The sequence below is a fragment of the Rhinoderma darwinii genome, chromosome 2 (assembly GCF_050947455.1).
Source record: "Rhinoderma darwinii isolate aRhiDar2 chromosome 2, aRhiDar2.hap1, whole genome shotgun sequence".
Taxonomy (NCBI): domain Eukaryota; kingdom Metazoa; phylum Chordata; class Amphibia; order Anura; family Rhinodermatidae; genus Rhinoderma; species Rhinoderma darwinii.
In genome coordinates, this window is record NC_134688.1 from 456224821 (window position 1) to 456247932 (window position 23112).

Sequence of the window (23112 nt, forward strand, 5' to 3'; positions counted from 1 at the left end):
CAGGGCTGGCGATCTGCTTGTAACCGCTACGATGCAGCAATCGCTTTCGATTGCTGCATCGAAGGGGTTAATGGCAGGGCTCGGAGCTAGCTCCGGTTCCTGCCGTTACAGGTGGATGTCAGCTGTACAGTACAGCTGACTTCCACCGCTGATGACGCCGGATCAGCACCTGACCCGGCGCCATCTTGCCGGCAGCTACGGAAGCCGATCAGGCTCCGCCGCCGGGCGGATCTTGACCGGCTTCGGTGCTAGGCAGACCGGGAGGCCAGTATTAGGCCTCCGGTTGCCATTGCAGCCACCGGAACCCCGGCAATTTCATTACTGGGGTTCCGATGAGCTGCAAACACCTTAAGTGCAGCGATCGCGTTTGAGCGCTGCACTTAAGGGGTTAATGGCGGGGATCGAAGCTAATTTCGGTCCCCGCCGTTACAGTCGGATGTCAGCTGTAAGATACAGCTGAGATCCGGTGATGATGGGACCGGCTCAGCTTCTGAGCCGGTGCCAAACGTTTGACGTACATGTACGGCAAGATGCGGGAAGTCAGTACTTTCCATGACGTACATGTACGTCAAATGTCGGGAAGGGGTTAATATTAATAGTCATCACTTTCTCTTTAGGATACAAAAGATCCGAAAGAAGCCGGAAAACTGATGATCAGGCAGCTGGTACACAACTTCCTGATGGATCTTTGCTGCTCCTTGAAGCACGGGATTAATTTCTATGACCCCAGTCTTGGGACAGCCGCAGGGTAATACATTTTTGATTATGCTGTTACTTGTGGTACTCCCCGCCTTGTTTTGTTGTATTTTGCATGGAAACATTGATTATGTCACATTTATGTTCGTTATAAGACTGAAGATGGAGTCTCAACTGGTGGTGGGTAACGTGTGCAGGTACATGACACAATATATTGCAATCCTTTTCTTTATATCATTAAACAAATGGGTTTCCAGCTTTTGTTGTACTAAATGCAACAATTTTGGAGACGAAAAACTGTTGCCAAAATGACACTATTATGGTGAGATGTACTTGCCGTGTCTTTACATGAGGTATGACCTGATAAAGGAACGATCCAGGACATACGGTTGTTGTGTTATACCTAGTGCAGGGCCTGTGGGGGCGCTGTGTGACTCAAGAACCCCTAAGAGATCCACTCAGGCCTTGCTTTACACAGTTTTTATTTTGTCTCTCCCGTTGCATTAACCCCAATGAAGTTTTCAAATAGCAACCAGAGGAAATGTGAATGCAGCTCTGGAGTATAAGGCCCACTGCACATGCTGCAGATTTTGTTGCATAAATTTCACACAACCCGCTGCTTGTGCAGGTAGCTGAAAGGGCTTGTCTGGGCATGGGGCGGTTTTTCATACTGATGACCTATCCAAAGGTCACCAGTATATGATCTGTGGGGAACCGGACCCCACACCCAGACCCCGCACCAATCAGCTGTTCCAGCTGCCTCCTGGCACCGGAAGATATGCAGTGTCGGTGCTGGAAGCAGAAGGCTCGGGTCAAAGTGTAGCGACTGTGCTGCAGAACTGCAGCTCTGCTCCTTTTCACTTGAATAGGCGCAAAGCTCCAGTAACCCAGCACAGCCACTATACTGTGACTGGAGTCGTTGCTTCCGGCACTGACCCTGACCCTGCATAGCTGCCGGCTGTGTTCGGGCACCGAAACAGCTGATCGATGCGGGATCCAGGTGTCGAACCCCCACAGATCATATACTTATGATCTATCCTGTCTATAGGTCATCCGTATAAAAAACCGCCCTGTGCCAGGACAACCTTAATACAGGTTGTAACTCAGGATCAGTACAAGCTAAGTAATGCGAAGTATTTACAAAGTGACTCAACTATTTATGTATAAACTGTAAAATAAGTCAGAGTGGCACCCCCACCTTAACTGCGGTTACTCCTGAATTTTCAGATTTGGAGTGGAGTTAATAAATATTATTTTTTTTCTCTAAATAAAGCCGCTAATTTTTTTTTATAATTAGGGCTGGTAATCTGGTCCTTCTCCGTTTTCTTGTTGGACTGAAGACGGCAACTGAAGATGAATTGATTGGGACGCTGGTGGTGAACATACTGAAGGTTTGCCCGGACTTGCTTAGTCGATACTTTAAGGAAATTCAGTACTCGTTTGTTCCTCGACTCAAGTCAACATGGCTGGATAATATAAAGCTGCTTAAAAAGGTCAGAACCAAATGGTTTCTTCTAAATCCACTTATTCAATTTAGATACCGCTATGTCAATTATTAAAGAGCATTTCCACGGTAACCCTTTCACTGCCGAGGACGTATATAACACATCATGACTTTTTCATGTGACTACAGTAAATCTAAAGATTTAGGTGCAAGATTTTGGGCACAGAACTTGTTTAAAGGGGGGGGGGGGAGAAGGATGGAAAGATTTACTTTCTGTTTTTGTGTCTCAGCTAATGAGAGGGTGGGAGGGAGGAGGCTGCAAGTGAGAGTATGTCTCGGTGTTATATGGTGAATGTACTAGGTTTGCCATGCTTGAAACTGGGTTGGGGCACTGCTCAAGGGCGCCACCTATCACTTCTATTATATGCTGTGGCCATAGATCCTCTTGCCCTTTGGATCCGACAGGGTCTAATATACAAGGGCGTGGGCATGGGGAATAGGGTGGAAGAATAGACTTATATGCGGACAACTTGATTTTGTTTGTGTTCGAAGTGGAAGAGACGCTGCCCAGAGCTGCGGGTATAATAGACCGTTTCGGCTTTTTCTCAGGGTTTCACATCAATTGGACCAAATTCTCCATGATACCACTGTGGGACGTGAGCTGACCTGACACTTATTATAACTTGCCTGTGGTGGATTGCTTTAAAAACGTAGGGGTTTACATTACTAAACGGCCTGCAGCGTCTCATTCTAAAAGTACCCCATGGAAGACTTTGCTGCTCTTGGCAGTGGGACGGGTCAATTTAATAAAGATGATCCTTCTTTCTAAGGGGCTTTACCTATTAGAACATGCAAATGGCCCCGTACCTAGACAGTTCTTCCAAAAAATTGGATTCCGTAATGACGACTTTTATATAAGGGCGTTCACGGCATAAGCTATTCCTCTGTCCTTCAGCACCCTAAAATGCAGGGGGAATGGCTCTGCCCGACTTCTTTCTAAATTTTCTTGCTGGGAATAAGGTATGTGAGGTCATGGGAAACACCTCCAAACTCTGAATGTTTACTAGGCACGCATTTTGATATACAGGTTCTATGTCCAATCCTAGCGTGTCCCTCTGTATTCCCGAGAAAATTGCTTCCCTTGCACATACTTGCTCATCAGGTTTGATCAGCTACTAAAGGATTGTGTGGGTTACGAGACTGAATAGCTGATTCACTGTGGGATAATCTCTCGTTTCCCCGTCTACACAATTTGCATAATAGGTGATTTTCGAAGGCTCACGAGGTTCATGCCCTGAAATATTTATATGTAAACAACTCTATTATGTCCGAAATTGATGTCTGTTGTATATACCCACCTGCTGAATTCCAAATGTGCCCTGGTGATCTTACCTGTAAAGACTAAATGGAAAGCCTTTATCTTCCCTCTTATTGAGGCAGACTGGTCGCGGGCCAATTAACGCACAAATGAGCGTTAACAGAACGTTAGTACCCGATCATTGCCCTTTGTTAACAGGGCAACGATCAGCACAAACGCTCGTTCATCGGCTGATCGTATAATTTCTGCAGCAGAAAATATTATCGTTGTCGGCAGCGCATCCCTCTGTGTAAACAAGGAGACGCCCTGCCGACCTGATATGGGGACAAGTGATCATAGTAACGAGCGCTTGTCCCCATACATTGCTGATAATAGATTCTTGTGAAAGGCGCAAACAAGCGCCGATCAACGAGCTGGCTCGTTGATTGGGGCTCGTTGTTAAGGACCAAATGGGCCGGTGTAAAAGGACCCTTAGTCCCATTTACATGTCTCTCCTTTGGCCAATAGTAAAATTATTCAATGAACTATTCCATCCGAGTTATTTAGCGCCGACCCATCTACTTAAAATGGTCCGTTTGTCACTGATCTAATGCCAACTTTTGCCATTTGATATGGGACTGTTTGTACGTGAGAGCTTATTGGGAGGATGTTTGGTACCTACTTACGGTGGTTGCCCAACCAGTACATTTTACACCAGACGCATGCCTACTGGGGACTCCTGCAGGAAGATCTGTGGCCACATAATACCAGAATCCCTCTTAGTGAATCTCTTTTCCTAGCCAGGAAAGCAATAGCACTTAGACGGATGAGTGAGAGACCGCCATCATTGTCTTAGTGGCGCTCCTTAGTTAACAATACTACTCCTTATGAAGAGATAATTTCCAAAAATCGGTAATGTCCCGAAATATTTGTGAAGGTGTGGGGCCCATGGTGCTCGTCTAATCTCATTCTATGTCCAATGTGGTTCATGGTTGGAATTTATTTATTTTGATTCTTGACTTTTCAGATTTATGAGGCCCAGCCTCCGGTATCTTCGGCTTTCAAAACCACAGAATTCGTCCCGCTCCCACGTCTGATAAGTATGGTGATGATAACAACTACGGCTCCTGTTTGCAACAAGACCATGTTCACCCAGGGGTTAAATGTAAGTTCATGCCATGGTACAGTGTCACTAGAGTAGAAAGTGGCTCATTCATTGAGACTTGGGGGACAGGAAAATTTTGGTAATCAGAGTTCAATTATTCGGGGGGACGGGTTTCAGGACACATAACGGAAAATTTCCACTGCACATATGGCCTTAAATCTGCATTGTAATGAGAGAAAACCGCAGCAGAAAATCAAGATGATGAACATGCGCGTATTTTTTCTGCTGTGTGTTTATGCTTCTTTATTTCTCTGCACAATGCCAATCCCCACTGTGTAAGGACGGCAACTCGTTGGGGGTCTCCGCTTTCAGACTCCTACTGATTAGTTAGTGATGGCATATTCTAGCAATATACGGTGACATAGCATGGTGGGAGCTATTAACGTAAAAACAAAAATTGGTTAATCACAAACTCTGCTCTACTACATCTACATAACAAACTCTGCTCTACTACATCTACATAACAAACTCTGCTCTACTACATCTACATAACAAACTCTGCTCTACTACATCTACATAACAAACTCTGCTTTACTACATCTACATAACAAACTGCTCTACTACATCTACATAACAAACTCTGCTCTACTACATCTACATAACAAACTCTGCTCTACTACGTCTACATAACAAACTCTGCTCTACTACATCTACATAACAAACTCTGCTTTACTACATCTACATAACAAACTGCTCTACTACATCTACATAACAAACTCTGCTCTACTACATCTACATAACAAACTCTGCTCTACTACGTCTACATAACAAACTCTGCTCTACTACATCTGCGTCAATTTATCTTTTCTGCTACGGCCAGATTGGGGCTATGTTGGCTGTGCAATCGTTTTTTTTTTGTCCAGTTTAATTTATGAGCTGATTGTTGTCATTACATATTAGTCAGGACTTGGGTATAATATGTGATGATCTTACACTAATCTTCTTTTCTTAGGTGCCAAATAAAATAGTGAAACATTCCATCCTATCGCTCATGTCCTCTCTCCTGAAAAGAGCCGAGCAGAACATCAATCACTGCCTTAAGGAAGATGTCTGGCAGAAGTCTGACATCTACACTCCAACGGCCATGGCTGATTTTGCCCAGAAGTACAGAGAAGCTCTGGGCAAGGTGAGGATGACCGGTTTCATTTATCAGACACGACTACATAAAGGCCATGGACACCTTCGCAGACTTTTTTTTATTTGGTTTTAACTCAAAAGTTTTGCACCGTGTGTCTTTTCCAGCATGCACGTCTTACGGGTCAATGCACCATATGCGTATTACGTGTGGCAAAACCGCAGCATAATACAGTACCGGCATAGACTGAGATCCCAGGAAATCTCATGTACACGTTGCAGTATTTTTCCGAACGTGAATTGACCTGCGGTGCAGATTTTAAAATCTGCAGCATGTCAATTTATCTTGCGTTTCCGCTTGCGAATTCTATCTGCCTAGTGCAGAGGAAAATCGCACCAAAGCACGCCGCATGAAAACGCCACGATTTACGCATTGGTTTTGGATGACCGACAAATTGACGATCTGTATCTTGATCTGTGTCCTGATCTTGACTTCTAATGAAGGGATGCAGATCTGTCATTTGGCATGAACGACTTTAATGACTTCACCTATGACCGAAAAAATCCAACACATCAGATTAACTTTTCCACAAATATCTTTTTTCGGTCGTCGTCAGTCACGCTCGCTCGTGTCATCACGACGCAGCGCTGACGGTGAAATGGTATAAATTTGCCTTTTCTGTAGTTCATGGTTAGACATTGTACTTGTATGTTTTCCTTAACCCCTTTGCGACGAAGGACGGATATATCCGTCCTCTGCAGCTGCTAGTTCCCGCAAAAGGACGGATATATCTGACACTGTACACACGCGATCAGCGGCAGGACCACGGCTGTTCACAGCCTGGCTCCTAGCGCAACTGCCGGAATCGAAGAGCGCTCCGATTCCGGAAGTTTAACCCATTAAATGCCACTGTCAATAGTGGCAGCAACATCTAATGTGTTTGACAGAGGGAAGGAGCTCCTTCTGTTACCCCATCGGTGCCCCCGCAAAGAAATCGCGGGGCGCCGTAGGGTTTCCATGGCAGCCGGGGGCTTAACAAAGGCCCCCAGGTCTGTCTTCAGCAAATGCCTGTTTGGAGGAATGGCCAAGTAGATTGCATGTCAGTTTTAGGCTGGATTCACACGAGCATGTTCGGTCTGTAAAGGACAGAACGTATTTCAGCCGCAAGTCCCAGACCGAACACAGTGCAGGGAGCCGGGCTCCTAAGCATCATAGTTATGTACGACGCTAGGAGTCCCTGCCTCGCTGTAGGACAACTGTCCCGTACTGTAATCATGTTTTCAGTATGAGACAGTAGTTCCACGGAGAAGCAGGGACTCCTAGCATCGTACATAACTATGATGCTTAGGAGCCCGGCTCCCTGCACTGTTTTCGGTCTGGGACTTGCGGCCGAAATACGTCCGTCCATTACGGACCGAACATGCTCGTGTGAATCCAGCCTTACACTGACAGGCAATAATGCTTTGGTATACTAAGTATACCAAAGCATTATATATGCGATCGGCACATCGCATAGTGAAGTCCCCTGGTGGGACTAGAAAAATAAATGTAATGCCATTAAATACAGTTTGTGAAAAAAAAAATTAAAATTACAGTCAAAATAAAACTACTTTTTTTGCCCAAAAAGTGGTTTTATTTAGTAAAAGTGTGAAAACAAATCACACATACACATATATGGTATCCCCGCGATCGTAACGACTTGAGCAAGAAAATGAACACATTAATTAAACCGTTGGATGAACGGCGTCCAAAAAAACGCAAAAAAAGGCAAAATTCTCTCTTTTCTCCCATTCCCCCCATAAAAAATTAAATAAAAGTTAATCTATAAGTCCTATGTACCCCAAAATAGTACTAATGAAAACGACACATTGGCCCGCAAAAATCAAGCCCACAAACGGCCACATTGACTGAAAAGTAAAAACGTTACGGCTCTTGGAATGCGGCGATGCAAAAACAAGTAATTTTTTTCAAAAAGGCTTTTTATTGTTCAAACGTAGGAAAAACATATAAAACCTTTACATATTTGGTATCCCCGTAATCGTGCCGACCCATAGAATAAAGTAAACGGTGTAAATTTATAACGTGAAAATCAATGCTGGAATAGCTGCTTATTTTCAATTCTCTCCTAAAATAAAGTTAATAACAGTTAATCGATATATTATAAGCATCTAAAAATGGTCCAATTACAAAATACAACTCGTCCCGCAAAAAACAAGCCCTTATACGGCCATGTCGACGGAATAAAAAAAAAGTTCAGACTCTTGGAATGCGACCGTGAAAAACCAAAAAATAATCCTTGGTCATTAACGTGCAAAATGGCCCGGTCATTAAGGGGTTAGGTTTCAAACATGAAAGCGCCAATTAGATTAGTTAGGAGATAGGGCACTTATAAACTGGTGACAGAGACTTCTCTCAGAATTTACGACCGTTTTATCCAGTGTAGATAATCCTCTGTAAACGAAATTCATTAGCGGCACAAATCTCTCTCCTGGTAGTTTGCTATACTGTATCCGCCAGGAGCCCACGCTGTATACCTTAGAAGATTGCATAGACTGATACATTGCAGCAAACTCAAGCTGTGAGAAATATTAGGCTTTTACTGTTTTCATCCTCTTGATGTAAATAATAAATGTTCCCATTTACTTGACAGCAAGCAGAGACATTGAGAATGGTGAAGAATTTAAATACAAAGTACATTAGACTTGTGCAGCTTTTCATTGATTAAACTTGATATGACTGGGAAACCCCTTTCAAAATTTAGGCTGCATTTCTAATTCTTAAATCGATCTAATAATTAGGGGTTAAGAATGGAAAGATTTTTCTGTGTGCAAATGGTTAACTCGGACTTACCTTTTCAGTTTTTATATTGGTCTGTTTGGCGGCCATACATACTCATGTTGGTGATGTTGGATTTTCTTCCACTCAGATCTTGCCAGATGTTAACACTATAGTTGCCACCTGGCAGTCACTCCTAAAACAAGAAGAGATGGACACTGGTGAAAAGAAGGCAGACGATAAAGCACTGGAGAAACACGGGGCCTCAGCATCTGAGGGATTTCCAGAACTGACAAACGAGAACGGTAAGGCTGGCCATAGACTTTAGATAGCTGTCGCCCGAGCGTTTGTTCGTCCGACAGCTGTTCCTGACGACTCCCCCCCCCCCCATACACATGTACACTCGGCCAAGCTTGCATTTTCAATAGTGAGGAGGAAGGATAAGCCGCCGCCGGTCTACTCTGGCAGCGTCCTTTCTCCTTACGAATAAAAGGATCGGGCGTGTTTAAATCCAGCAGCTGCTGTCGGGAGACCGCCATACATATTAGATGGTCTGCTGGTCCCGCCGAAATTGTCAGGTTCGGCTGACATACATCTAATGTACATGGCCAAATCTATCTGCAAGGTAAAATCCACATTTCAAACATTGCCAGGTAAATGAGTCCATTCATTTTCGTCTTGTAACATTGTTAAAAATTATGTTCTATCCGTTTTTGAGAAAACAAATATGGGTCAGGGGGCCCCATTCTAGAGATAGGTGCTGGTTTCACTGGGACCGACACCTATCGGACATTCATGGCATTCCCTGTGGATATGTCATAAATGTCCAAGATGGGAATATAACCCTTTAAACAGTTTAAAGCGCTGATAGAACAGTCATATATTATTTAGTGGCGCCATTTTGGGGTACACATATCTAGTCGTTTAACTTTAGTTTTTTGTTTTTGTTTTATGCCAGCTGGAATGGGCATCTAAGGGGTTAAACTGCCAATACCTGTTATCTTTGATCTTGTCCGGTGCCGTGTTAGGCCGCCTCTCAATCACATTTCTCGTGTCCGCGTCATCACTATGCCGTACATTTACAGCGCAGGTCCTTCACATCAGGTTTTCAGCCACGTAAATGTACAGTGCGGTGCCAAGAGGTTAATGAAGGACACTGTTTGCGTTAATGGGGGGGGGGGGGGGGAACACTGCTGGTATTATTAACGGAGGCATACTGCTGGTATTATTAATAATGGGGGGCACACTGCTGGTATTATTAATAATGGGGGGGGCACACTGCTGGTATTAATAATGGGGGGGGGTACACTGCTGGTATTATTAATAATGGAGGGGCACACTGCTGGTATTATTAATAATGGGGGGCACACTGCTGGTATTATTAATAATGGGGGGCACACTGCTGGTATTATTAATAATGGGGGGCACACTGCTGGTATTATTAATAATGGGGGGCACACTGCTGGTATTATTAATAATGGGAGGCACACTGCTGGTATTATTAATAATGGGGGGCACACTGCTGGTATTATTAATAATGGGGGGCACACTGCTGGTATTATTAACGGAGGCACACTGCTGGTATTATTAATAATGGGGGGCACACTGCTGGTATTATTAACGGAGGCATACTGCTGGTATTATTAATAATGGGGGGCACACTGCTGGTATTATTAATAATGGGGGGGGCACACTGCTGGTATTATTAATAATGGGAGGCACACTGCTGGTATTATTAATAATGGGGGGCACACTGCTGGTATTAATAACGGAGGCATACTGCTGGTATTAATAATGGGGGGCACACTGCTGGTATTAATAATGGGAGGCACACTGCTGGTATTATTAATAATGGGGGGCACACTGCTGGTATTAATAATGGGGGGCACACTGCTGGTATTATTAATAATGGGAGGCACACTGCTGGTATTATTAATAATGGGGGGCACACTGCTGGTATTATTAATAATGGGGGGCACACTGCTGGTATTAATAATGGGAGGCACACTGCTGGTATTATTAATAATGGGGGGCACACTGCTGGTATTATTAACGGAGGCATACTGCTGGTATTATTAATAATGGGGGGCACACTGCTGGTATTAATAATGGGGGGCACACTGCTGGTATTAATAATGGGAGGCACACTGCTGGTATTAATAATGGGAGGCACACTGCTGGTATTATTAATAATGGGGGGCACACTGCTGGTATTATTAATAACGGAGGCATACTGCTGGTATTAATAATGGGGGGCACACTGCTGGTATTAATAATGGGAGGCACACTGCTGGTATTATTAATAATGGGGGGCACACTGCTGGTATTATTAATAATGGGGGGCACACTGCTGGTATTATTAATAATGGGGGGCACACTGCTGGTATTATTAATAATGGGGGGCACACTGCTGGTATTATTAATAATGGGGGGCACACTGCTGGTATTATTAATAATGGGGGGCACACTGCTGGTATTATTAATAATGGGGGGCACACTGCTGGTATTATTAATAATGGGAGGCACACTGCTGGTATTATTAATAATGGGGGGCACACTGCTGGTATTATTAATAATGGGGGGCACACTGCTGGTATTATTAATAATGAGAGGCACACTGCTGGTATTATTAATAACGGAGGCACACTGCTGGTATTATTAATAATGGGGGGGCACACTGCTGGTATTATTAATAATGGGAGGCACACTGCTGGTATTATTAATAATGAGAGGCACACTGCTGGTATTATTAATAATGGGGGGCACACTGCTGGTATTATTAATAATGGGGGGGCACACTGCTGGTATTAATAATGGGAGGCACACTGCTGGTATTATTAATAATGGGGGGCACACTGCTGGTATTATTAATAATGGGGGGGCACACTGCTGGTATTAATAATGGGAGGCACGCTGCTGGTATTATTAATAATGGGGGGCACACTGCTGGTATTATTAATAATGGGAGGCACACTGCTGGTATTATTAATAATGGGGGGCACACTGCTGGTATTATTAATAATGGGGGGCACACTGCTGGTATTATTAATAATGGGAGGCACACTGCTGGTATTATTAATAATGGGGGGCACACTGCTGGTATTATTAATAATGGGGGGCACACTGCTGGTATTATTAATAATGGGGGGCACACTGCTGGTATTAATAATGGGGGGCACACTGCTGGTATTATTAATAACGGAGGCATACTGCTGGTATTATTAATAATGGGGGGCACACTGCTGGTATTATTAATAATGGGGGGCACACTGCTGGTATTAATAATGGGGGGCACACTGCTGGTATTATTAATAATGGGGGGCACACTGCTGGTATTATTAATAATGGGGGGCACACTGCTGGTATTATTAATAATGGGGGGCACACTGCTGGTATTATTAATAATGAGAGGCACACTGCTGGTATTATTAATAATGGGGGGCACACTGCTGGTATTATTAATAATGGGGGGGCACACTGCTGGTATTAATAATGGGAGGCACACTGCTGGTATTATTAATAATGGGGGGCACACTGCTGGTATTATTAATAATGGGGGGGCACACTGCTGGTATTAATAATGGGAGGCACGCTGCTGGTATTATTAATAATGGGGGGCACACTGCTGGTATTATTAATAATGGGAGGCACACTGCTGGTATTATTAATAATGGGGGGCACACTGCTGGTATTATTAATAATGGGGGGCACACTGCTGGTATTATTAATAATGAGAGGCACACTGCTGGTATTATTAATAACGGAGGCATACTGCTGGTATTATTAATAATGGGGGGGCACACTGCTGGTATTATTAATAATGGGAGGCACACTGCTGGTATTATTAATAATGGGGGCACACTGCTGGTATTATTAATAATGGGGGGCACACTGCTGGTATTATTAATAATGGGAGGCACACTGCTGGTATTATTAATAATGGGGGGCACCCTGCTGGTATTAATAATGGGGGGGGGCACACTGCTGGTATTATTAATAATGGGGGGCACACTGCTGGTATTAATAATGGGGGGCACACTGCTGGTATTAATAATGGGAGGCACACTGCTGGTATTATTAATAATGGGGGGCACACTGCTGGTATTAATAATGGGAGGCACACTGCTGGTATTATTAATAATGGGGGGCACACTGCTGGTATTAATAATGGGGGGCACACTGCTGGTATTAATAATGGGGGGCACACTGCTGGTATTAATAATGGGAGGCACACTGCTGGTATTATTAATAATGGGGGGCACACTGCTGGTATTAATAATGGGAGGCACACTGCTGGTATTATTAATAATGGGGGGGGCACACTGCTGGTATTAATAATGGGAGGCACACTGCTGGTATTATTAATAATGGGGGACACACTGCTGGTATTATTAATAATGGGGGGGCACACTGCTGGTATTAATAATGGGAGGCACACTGCTGGTATTAATAATGGGGGGCACACTGCTGGTATTATTAATAATGGGGGGCACACTGCTGGTATTAATAATGGGAGGCACACTGCTGGTATTATTAATAATGGGGGGCACACTGCTGGTATTATTAATAATGGGAGGCACACTGCTGGTATTAATAATGGGAGGCACACTGCTGGTATTATTAATAATGGGGGGCACACTGCTGGTATTATTAATAATGGGAGGCACACTGCTGGTATTAATAATGAGAGGCACACTGCTGGTATTATTAATAATGGGGGGCACACTGCTGGTATTATTAATAATGGGAGGCACACTGCTGGTATTAATAATGAGAGGCACACTGCTGGTATTATTAATAATGGGAGGCATACTGCTGGTATTAATAATGGGGGGCACACTGCTGGTATTATTAATAATGGGAGGCACACTGCTGGTATTATTAATAATGGGAGGCACACTGCTGGTATTATTAATAATGGGGGGCACACTGCTGGTATTAATAATGGGAGGCACACTGCTGGTATTAATAATGAGAGGCACACTGCTGGTATTATTAATAATGGGGGGCACACTGCTGGTATTAATAATGGGGGGCACACTGCTGGTATTATTAATAATGGGAGGCACACTGCTGGTATTATTAATAATGGGGGGCACACTGCTGGTATTATTAATAATGGGAGGCACACTGCTGGTATTATTAATAATGGGGGGCACACTGCTGGTATTATTAATAATGGGGGGCACACTGCTGGTATTATTAATAATGGGGGGCACACTGCTGGTATTATTAATAATGGGGGGCACACTGCTGGTATTATTTCTGATGATAGGCCCAGCTATAATAATAAAATATATTTTAAGCCCTTCCTCTGCCGGCCATCCTACCTCCTATGTAATAACAACCACTTGTCTTCATTGCAGAGGAAAATGCTCATTGGTTAATACGGGCTATGTCTGTGTGATGGGCTCCATTCAGTAACCAATGAGCAACTTCCTTCACTGCAGAGGCCAGCACTAACGATTTCTATACGGTAACACAGATGTTTGTTTCTGTCCGTCAGGGAGCAGGCCCCGACTAGCTGTACACGCATGTGAAATACTGAATTTTTTCTTTCTTTGAGCTACATTTATATTTTATGCTATTACTTACTGATGATGTGTCTTTTCCAGATGATGTGCAGAACACTCTTGTGAAAGCCTCTCTACTGCAGGTCCTGTGCTTGTACCAGAGGGTGGTGCCACATTTAGTATCTCAAAGTAATTTTGACTTCAGTAAACTACTTAGAGGTAAGTAAAGCGCAGATCACACAGCGGTCACTGCCAAATCGGTAACAATTCATTTCCTGACACATCGTGGGGTCTCCGAGGTGTAGTGTTAAGGTTTTTATTTAAAAAAAAAATAAAATAAAATCGATTCTCTTGAAGACTCATTTTGGATATAAGTTGAGTGTTCGGGTAGGAGTTAATTGAATTTCACACTTTCTGGCTGGAATCAATTTTTGCCGGGGAACAGTGCGGTCCTTCCTGTATCTAGGTTACCTGACAGTCTGCTGATTGAGAAGATTCATTTCCGCCCTCGCAGTTTATTTTTAGTCTCTTGTTTGGCGTTTGATCAAACATCTCAAATCCAAGTTACAAATTTAGATCTTACTTTATGTAAAAGACTGGTAAGGCAGGAAAACGGTAATGACTTTACTAAGTCAATGATTATTACAGGCTTTTAATGAATTATGATATTCAAATGGCAAAAGTCTACTTAAAGGGTATGTACTCTTGCAACTAATTTTTATTGCTCCAATGCATCTAAAATTTAAAATGAAGCCACTTTGCAAATGAACTTGATTAATAATTTCCTAAATTTTTTTGTATGCACCTCCTATGGGTCGCTATGGTTACAGACTACAAACAAACCCTGAGTGTAGGCAGATCCTGTGCACGTATTACTCCGGTTAATCTGCCCCTCTTCTTGCTGACCTACAAGACAGGGGAGTAGTAACATCAGATTACACACCGGATTTATTTGTAGTCTGAAACTATGGAGGCTCATAGGTCTGCATAGGAGCTGTATACACAACAGTGGCATGTTTAGAAGATTCAATATGTTATGTTTAAAAGATTGCAGCAAATCAAGATGTGTTGCAGCATGCAGCTGCATTTTATTATTTTTAATTTTAGAAGCAATACAAAAAATGGTTGCAAATGTGTACATACCCTTTAACTTTTTCCTAGACTATATAGCTCTTTCTCTATCTGACAGAGACTTCAATTGAGAGTGATTACACATACCCGACCATGTGCCCCCCATGATCTTCAATTGATGGCATTTCAAATTGATATCCCAAATTGTTATTTTTGTATAAACCTCTTTAACCGAACCTCACGATGTATTCATTGGTTCTTGTTCTAGCTTTCTCGTGTGTCTCATGATATCCTATAATGATTGTGGCAATCCTGCGTTATTTCTTTTTCTTCACATTAAGATGAAATCTATGTAGACTTTGTCTCCATGGAGCATTTGTTGGCATTCTTTTAATGGTGGATTTTTATGCTGCCTTTTAGCTGGGTACTCCATAACTACAGTGCAGCTGGCTAATGAATTTTGTAAATAGTTGTCAAAGTTAGACAGAGACATGAACAGTTCATTAAACTGACTTACAGATGTGTCCTTCCTTACCTTTTCCCATATCTCAACATATCCTGATAAGTGTGGCAAAAGAGAAAACAGGATTTCGCGATACCCTGTCACGAGATGTAATAGGTGTCTGTGTGGCCACCCAGTGGTTGTGTTGTGACTTGCAGCCTTTCAAGGGTTTTGCTAGCATGTCACGATATTGTATTGAATTTGTTTCATGAGAAATTGGAGTTTTTAACCAAATTCAATCAAAAGTAACTGTTGACACGTCTGTAAGTGCAACATTTGTACAATTGAGGGAGCTCTTGTTGTACAATCGACACTTAAATTGATGTTTCACCATTGTCTTCCACCTTAGGAATTGTGGATGAGAGCGGTATCCGGAAGGAGGTGGCTCCAGTTCTCCAGCATCAGATCCTTCAGGTGGCTCTAGAGCTTCCAGCCAGCAAGTTTTCTTGGTTTAAAATACAGGTTTGTCTTATTTCCCTAATCTTTCTCCAAAGCTGAACTTAGACTGGAACATCTGCGCCATCCAACCAGTGTTCTGATCCTTTCACTACTGGAACTGAATCTTTTAGTACCGGACACTTCTCACTTTGATGTTTTATTTCTAAGAAAATCACAGTAGTGGCAAAAAACATCTCCTGCGAATACAGTAGAAGTCATGGGAATGGATTTTACCATACCTTCAGACTACCTCTCATCCTCCGTGATATATAGCAGACTCCACAGCGTAGGCTGAGGCTTAATATTAGAATTAAAGTGAATATCCAAGTTTAATCATAATAGTTTTCAGATCGAAAACTCTGCGGATATGTCATCAGACTATGCTGCCCTATCTAATGGGAGAGCAGCGGACTTGTCCCCACACTAGGTTACTCTTATATAGAGCTTCATAATCTGTTGACGCATTCACTTTAATTTCTTAATACAACTGTAGAGTGGTCAGAGCTTAGTTTTTCTGATACAGAGCTCCAAATCCCCTGCATAGACATAGATTTAAAAGATAACATCCTTTCAACCTGTAGCCACCACTAGAGGGATAAATCCAAGAAAATATGATCGACTAAAGCACATGAGATATATAGAGAAATATACAAAATTTTTATTGACATAACAACATGAAACAATTAAAACTGGAACAGGGAATGAGTCACTCAATAAAAAGACATCAAACCGATCACGCACCGGATGTAAATATTACGTGAGTATGTAAGTAGTATACATGTTGTTGAAACAGCAAGAGAGAATTATATATATATGCTCATGCAAGCCTGTGTCTAATGGAGCCGAAGTAGGTTACAACAAGAAAAGATCCAATGGAATCCAACAAATGTATGCAATCTAGCACACCTATGTCAAAGCATGTGACACCAATTACGTGTAAGTACATAGGTGCAATGGTTGTCTGGATACACATGGAGGGCTAGCAAGGGCCGTGGCCAATGATATAGATGTTGAAGGATCAGCACTAGAGTGTCAAGTGTGCAATGTACATGGGCTCACAAAGATGCCAGAGACAAGACAAAAAAAAACTCCCAGACGAAGGCAGTTGCCGAAACGCGCGTCGGGTCCAGACATCTCTTTCACGCCCCCATCATGTCCACTGGTATGTCTCATATCTCCTTGTTAGACAGCTGCATTTGAGGTTTTTTTTTGTCTTGTCTCTGGCATCTTTGTGAGCCCATGTACATTGCACACTTGACACTCTAGTGCTGATCCTTCAACATCTATATCATTGGCCACGGCCCTTGCTAGCCCTCCATGTGTATCCAGACAACCATTGCACCTATGTACTTACACGTAATTGGTGTCACATGCTTTGACATAGGTGTGCTAGATTGCATACATTTGTTGGATTCCATTGGATCTTTTCTTGTTGTAACCTACTTCGGCTCCATTAGACACAGGCTTGCATGAGCATATATATATAATTCTCTCTTGCTGTTTCAACAACATGTATACTACTTACATACTCACGTAATATTTACATCCGGTGCGTGATCGGTTTGATGTCTTTTTATTGAGTGACTCATTCCCTGTTCCAGTTTTAATTGTTTCATGTTGTTATGTCAATAAAAATTTTGTATATTTCTCTATATATCTCATGTGCTTTAGTCGATCATATTTTCTTGGATTTATCTTGTGTCAATTGTTGATCGATGCACCAAGTCTATCTTGGTTACTACCTAGGACGTAACACAGTAGATTCCATATAGTTCAGCAACGTTGCTTTACATTGAACATTACTCTGTGTTTGTGTCTTTTCTGTTGGTATCTTATCGGTATACACCACTAGAGGGAGCATGGAAGCTTACTGCATACTATCATATCACTGAGTTCAGTGTGTAACAGTATGTAGTAAGCTCCCTCTAGTGGTGAATGCAGGCAGTGGCAAATTATGTATGTCCTATAGGCAGGGAATTTGGTACTCTATCACTAACACGGAGCTTCAACCGCTATATACATATATTAAGAAATTAATCGCCATCTAATTGTAAAAATAAAATAAAAAAAATACTTTAAAAGCAAATAAAAATAACATATATATCTATATATATATCTCCCTCATAACCTAATAATCCACATAGTTAAAGCCTTTTTTACTCTTTGCAGGATGTACCAGAGGCCGGAGGAGGAAAATCTGTGTTTTATCTTCTTCTGAAAATGTTTGTGACTTGTAACAAGGTGCAGCTCAAATCATCGACCAGAATGTTGGTTATTAAGGTAATTTTAAGAAAAGGGTTCCCACGCGGAGCCCTAGATATTTAATAAAAGTCAGATCTGAACTCAGGGACACCCACCGATTCTGAGAACCGGGGAGTGCACTTCCTTGTCAGGATCAAGGGCCAAGCACCCGAATTCTTGGGATCAGTGGGGGACGGTAAAAGCAAAAACGAAAGTTAAGACAAGGTGGCACAGCACTTTTCTAGTGCCGCTGCCTAATGGTTCTAGTGATTAAGGGTCAGAGTGCCGATCGGACATTGGTAGAATATACTAGCGATATGCCACCATTGTCTGTAGTGGAACAACCCCTTTTAAAACTGCTTTACATTTAAAGAATTAAAGTTTCAATCTTAGTTACAATTGGTTGTATAAAATGCATCAGTAAAAAATTGAGGAAATCGGTTATGAATTGATGTCTGGCGACTAGTTCAACTCTATCCTTTTACTGCTTTTAGATTCTGCGTGATAGTGGTGTGTTTGATTATACCTGGACTGAGCTGGAGATGTGGCTTAGGAGACTCGATAAAGTACAGGAGAGCTCACAGGAGGTGGTCATCCACTTTTTAGAGCAGGTAAGATCAAACTAAATTACTACAGCAGAGATTCACCTTTAAAGAGACCCTTTCACCTCCCCATACATGTGCAGCTGAGTCCAGCATGTAATGGGCAGGGCTGCACAAACCCTGGGGCACTTTTCATTGGTTTTCTACCCTCTTCCGTTATTTAGATATTGGTGCAGTTATATTTTGCGCCCGATATTTAAATAACCCCCTGGGCGTGTATTGGCAAGGGGGTGTATAACATCTCTGTGACACTGTCCACTCAGCTACAGACAGTGTTACAGCAAGAGCTGGAGAAAGGAGAGGGTGTGCGCGCGCACGCTCTCACTCTTCAGCTGTCGGCAGACAAGGACAAGACTGATCTCTCGCGAGGGATCAGTCCTGTCCTTGTCTGCCGACAGCTGAAGAGTGAGAGCGTGCGCACTGTCCGTAGCTGATTGGACAGTGTCACAGCCATAGTAACACGCCTCCTTGCCAGTACTCGCCTCATTGTCAGTTCAGGGGGTTATTTAAATATCGGGCACCAAATATAACGGCACTGATATCTAAATAATGGATGAGGGTAGAAAAAAAATGTAAAGTGCCCCAGGGTTTGTGCAGCCCTGCCTATTACATGCTGCACATATATGGGGAGGTGAAAGGGTCTCTTTAAACAACATTTTAAAGCTTTGTCTATATTTAATCTTCATAATAAGTTGCGCAAATTTGCAAATACAATAAATAATTTTTCTTGTACTGATACTGAGTAATAGCCTTTGTTATAGCAGGTTTTCCTTCACAGCTGCGTTCACAATTCTGCAAGCTGCTAAACTCAAATCTATTAGCTGGGGCTGTGTGATCTCCCAAAATACTTTACAGCAGGTAGCATTGCATTAACATGGCCTTGGCTTCATTCACATTTGCTTTCTTGTTTTCCATTGTCCTGCTTTGTCATAGGAGCAGAACAACAAAAAAACAAACTCGTCGGCTTAGTCCCATGACGGACACCAATGGCGCCCGATGGAACTCATTGACTTTAATAGATTCGGTCTGGTTTCACTCATTGTGTCCAACATCTGACCATACAAAATAGCGGAGCATGCGTCGCAGATGTGAACACAGCCTAAGCTGTGCGGGATGTGTCTGTTAACAACCTAATAGAATTGTAAATGCAGCTTTGGACTATAACACGTTATGACTCCGGATCAAAACAAGAAATAAAATGTGGTTCCAAAATTACTTAAAAGTTATGTACTCCTTTGAAAGCGGTTTTCTTTTTTTTTTTATAAATGAAAAGGTCAATCAGTGTGTTTTGTGCAACTTTATACTTAGTTTTTGTTAAAAATTGGTTTCAGTTGTTTGAGATACAGCTGCTCTGTGTTCTGTATGCAGAGCAGTTGTATCTTTCTCTAAGACCTGAATCCGTCAGGTCCGCGGGACTGTCTGGTTGAGTATCAGCGGTTACTATAGCTTAGATGTGATCGATTAATGTGCAGACACACAGGGCCCGCTAAAACTAAACGCTGTCAGTTCCGCGGACCTGACGGATACAGGTCTTAGCGAAAGATACAGCTGCTTTGGATACAGAGCGGCTGTATCTCAAAAAGTAAAAATAATTTTTTATAAAAACTAATTATAAAGTTGCACAAAACACACTGACCACTGACACACTTTATAAAAGTTTTTTTCTAGGCTTTTGATTTTAATTGATTATATCATGTAACTATTAGAGATACTGTACACTGTATCTGTGATTGTGTATTCCTCTGAATGTGTCTCTATCGGACATTTTGCATAGGTGTTAGTCAAGGTGATCTCTAACCCTTACCCATTCACTGATAAAGTTGCTGATTATGTGCAAGAAGCCACCATGCTGCAGGTCAACGCGGGGAAGCAGGATTCAGACAGTGTCAGCATTCCCATCTCACACATTGATGGTTTGTATTTTCCTATTTTGTTATTTCCTTGTATTATAGTCAATGGTATTGAACTGCAGGTAAGAGGATGTTTTATTGCCGTCTTATAATGGAGAGCTGGTTGTTGGATATTGTCATTGAAGGTGAAATGTATCTTCCTGGAGGGGATCGGTGGTGGCAAAGATCACATAGAAGAGCAACGCGATACATATTTATACATGAATCAAATCAACATCCAAGCACCCACATAGCATTGCGAGATACTTTCATTGGCAACTACCCTGGGCATATTTTGGGCTCTGAGCATTGCACATAGTTTTCATCCCCTTGGTACTTGGGAGACACTTCATATCAGAAACTTTAGAGTGACTTGCATTCATAATACAATTTGTGGAACTTTCTGCTGCAGACACCTGTTATTATCAGGAGAAGCATTGTCTGCACATACCAAATTGTTGGATTACGTGACTCCCATTCAAATAAAAGGGTGATCCTATAATACATTATTACGCCAAGTCTCATGGAGAGAGAGACGGTTTTTGCGGCAACCCTCTGCTCTTTTGAATAGTGGATAGTGCTCAGTAGGTGACCCTGCTCTATGACGCCCTGAATGCATCAGTCGCCATTTGGATCCTTTATATGACGGACCTGGTACTGTCATGGCTTCAGTTATAGAACATAGTCGTCATACCTGTGTTCATTTACACGAACCAATAATCAGCAGAATAAAAATTTGTACAAATGCTCGTTCCGGATCATTGGTTATCTCTGACCAGTGTAATTATGTCTGCGATCAGCCGACGGACGAGCAAATGCTTGATTGTTGAATGATTGCATCTATCATGAAGCCTAAAAATGATCGTCATCTGCTTGTGTAAACAGGGGACGCGCTGCTGACAATATGCAAATTGTATGGGGACCCAACTATCACTTGTCCCCATACTCTTTGCATCGACCCGTATAAAAGGGCCTTTAAACGAGTGCTGATTGACTTGTTGTATCGTTGTTCTACGCTCAGAATGTGCAGAAATTTGCCTATGTAAAGGGAACTTCAAGGGGTGTTCCCATCTTAGAAAATTATGGCATATCCACAGGATATGTCATAAATGTTTGATAGATGGTGGTCCAAGCTCTGAGAGTCAGTTGAGACCCGCCTTGACTGGTCTGGTGACCGCTGGCTGCAGATTCCAGGTGGGGACAAGTGAAGAGAGGGCCGCTCAATGGGAGTTATGAAAACAGCCGAGCAAGAGTTTCCGTAACTCCCATGTAACGGTCCTCTCTCCACTAGCCCCGCTGGGAATCTGCATCCACCGGACCGGGCAAAGCGGATTTCAAGTGACCCCTGTTCTCGATATAGGTGTGCGTCCCAGAGCTTGGACCAGCATCTATAAGACATTTATGGTATTTCCTGTGGATATGTCAAAATTGTCTAAGATGGGAATACCCCTTTATGGTGATAACTGGGTGTTACCACAAGCTGTCGATGTATTCATACATTTCCAGGAGGAATAACAGAGGAACGGCACAAAGCAGAGTTCTGAGAAAAGCTGCTCCGGAATTGTTAGTTCATGGGTAATGCAAGTATTAACTAAAATAGACGTGTCAGTAGAGGTCCTCTAAAGGAGTGGTCAACAAAAGGAACGTTTACAATGTTCACACAGGATACATAACTGATGGGTTTTCAGATGTGTCAGAAGTGGTAATCGTTTGCCTTGGTTTCCCCAGATGTTATGGATATGGTGGACGTCATTGTTGAGAGCAGTGAAGGTTTGGATGAAGAAGTTGGTTTTGCTCTGGATGAAGAAATGCTCCTCCAGACTTTTCCTTTCAGTGCTATGGTCGCTGTGGCTCTTGAAACCAGGAATAAGCTGCTGACATCTGAGGAGACTGGAGAAGGTAAGTTATTTCAGATATATTTCGGATAAAGACCAGGTCAGCATATATTCTAGGTAACTGGACACCCAATCACAAAACTGATTTGGAGCGCATATTTTACAGGGACCAAACGATAGTAATTTGCAGGGTATTTACAGGGTAAACTTTTAAAAAACTTTTGACATGTCATCGTGAGCACTGAGACCCCCACGACCACTAAAACAAAGCGGCAGAAGAGCTTGTGTGAGCGCTGTGCCGCACCGTTTCTGTTCGGCTTTCCTCAGACAGTGTTTGGCTCAATAGAAAGTCTGAGTTCGGACATCGCTCGCTCGGCTTTCCTCGGAGAGATGATCAGAAACTAAGCGGCACATCGCTCACCCCAGCTCTTCTGCCGCTTTGTTTTAGCGGTGTGTGGGGGTCTCAGTGGTCAGACCCCCACCTATCGAAACTTCTGACATGTCACTGTGACATGTCCAAAAAATTTTAACAAAATGAATAAAATGGAGTTCCTCTTTAACAGAGTTTT

The 23112-nt window shown here is 42.7% G+C and overlaps 1 protein-coding gene across 2 annotated transcripts in view; it reads left to right on the forward strand.

The window, feature by feature from the left end:
- The window catches only part of URB1 (URB1 ribosome biogenesis factor), a 93481-nt gene that overhangs the window by 18833 nt on the left and 51536 nt on the right, over positions 1-23112 (forward strand). For both annotated transcript variants that reach the window (XR_012881595.1, XM_075854536.1), the window contains exons 8-18: positions 618-748; positions 1994-2189; positions 4465-4602; positions 5555-5728; positions 8604-8757; positions 14068-14184; positions 15888-16000; positions 18146-18256; positions 18712-18828; positions 20594-20732; positions 22437-22607. Coding sequence is in view for 1 of the 2 variants with exons in the window: in XM_075854536.1 (XP_075710651.1) it covers positions 618-748; positions 1994-2189; positions 4465-4602; positions 5555-5728; positions 8604-8757; positions 14068-14184; positions 15888-16000; positions 18146-18256; positions 18712-18828; positions 20594-20732; positions 22437-22607 (1561 nt within the window). In the remaining variant the exon portion in view is untranslated. The remainder of the gene's footprint in view (positions 1-617; positions 749-1993; positions 2190-4464; positions 4603-5554; positions 5729-8603; positions 8758-14067; positions 14185-15887; positions 16001-18145; positions 18257-18711; positions 18829-20593; positions 20733-22436; positions 22608-23112) is intronic.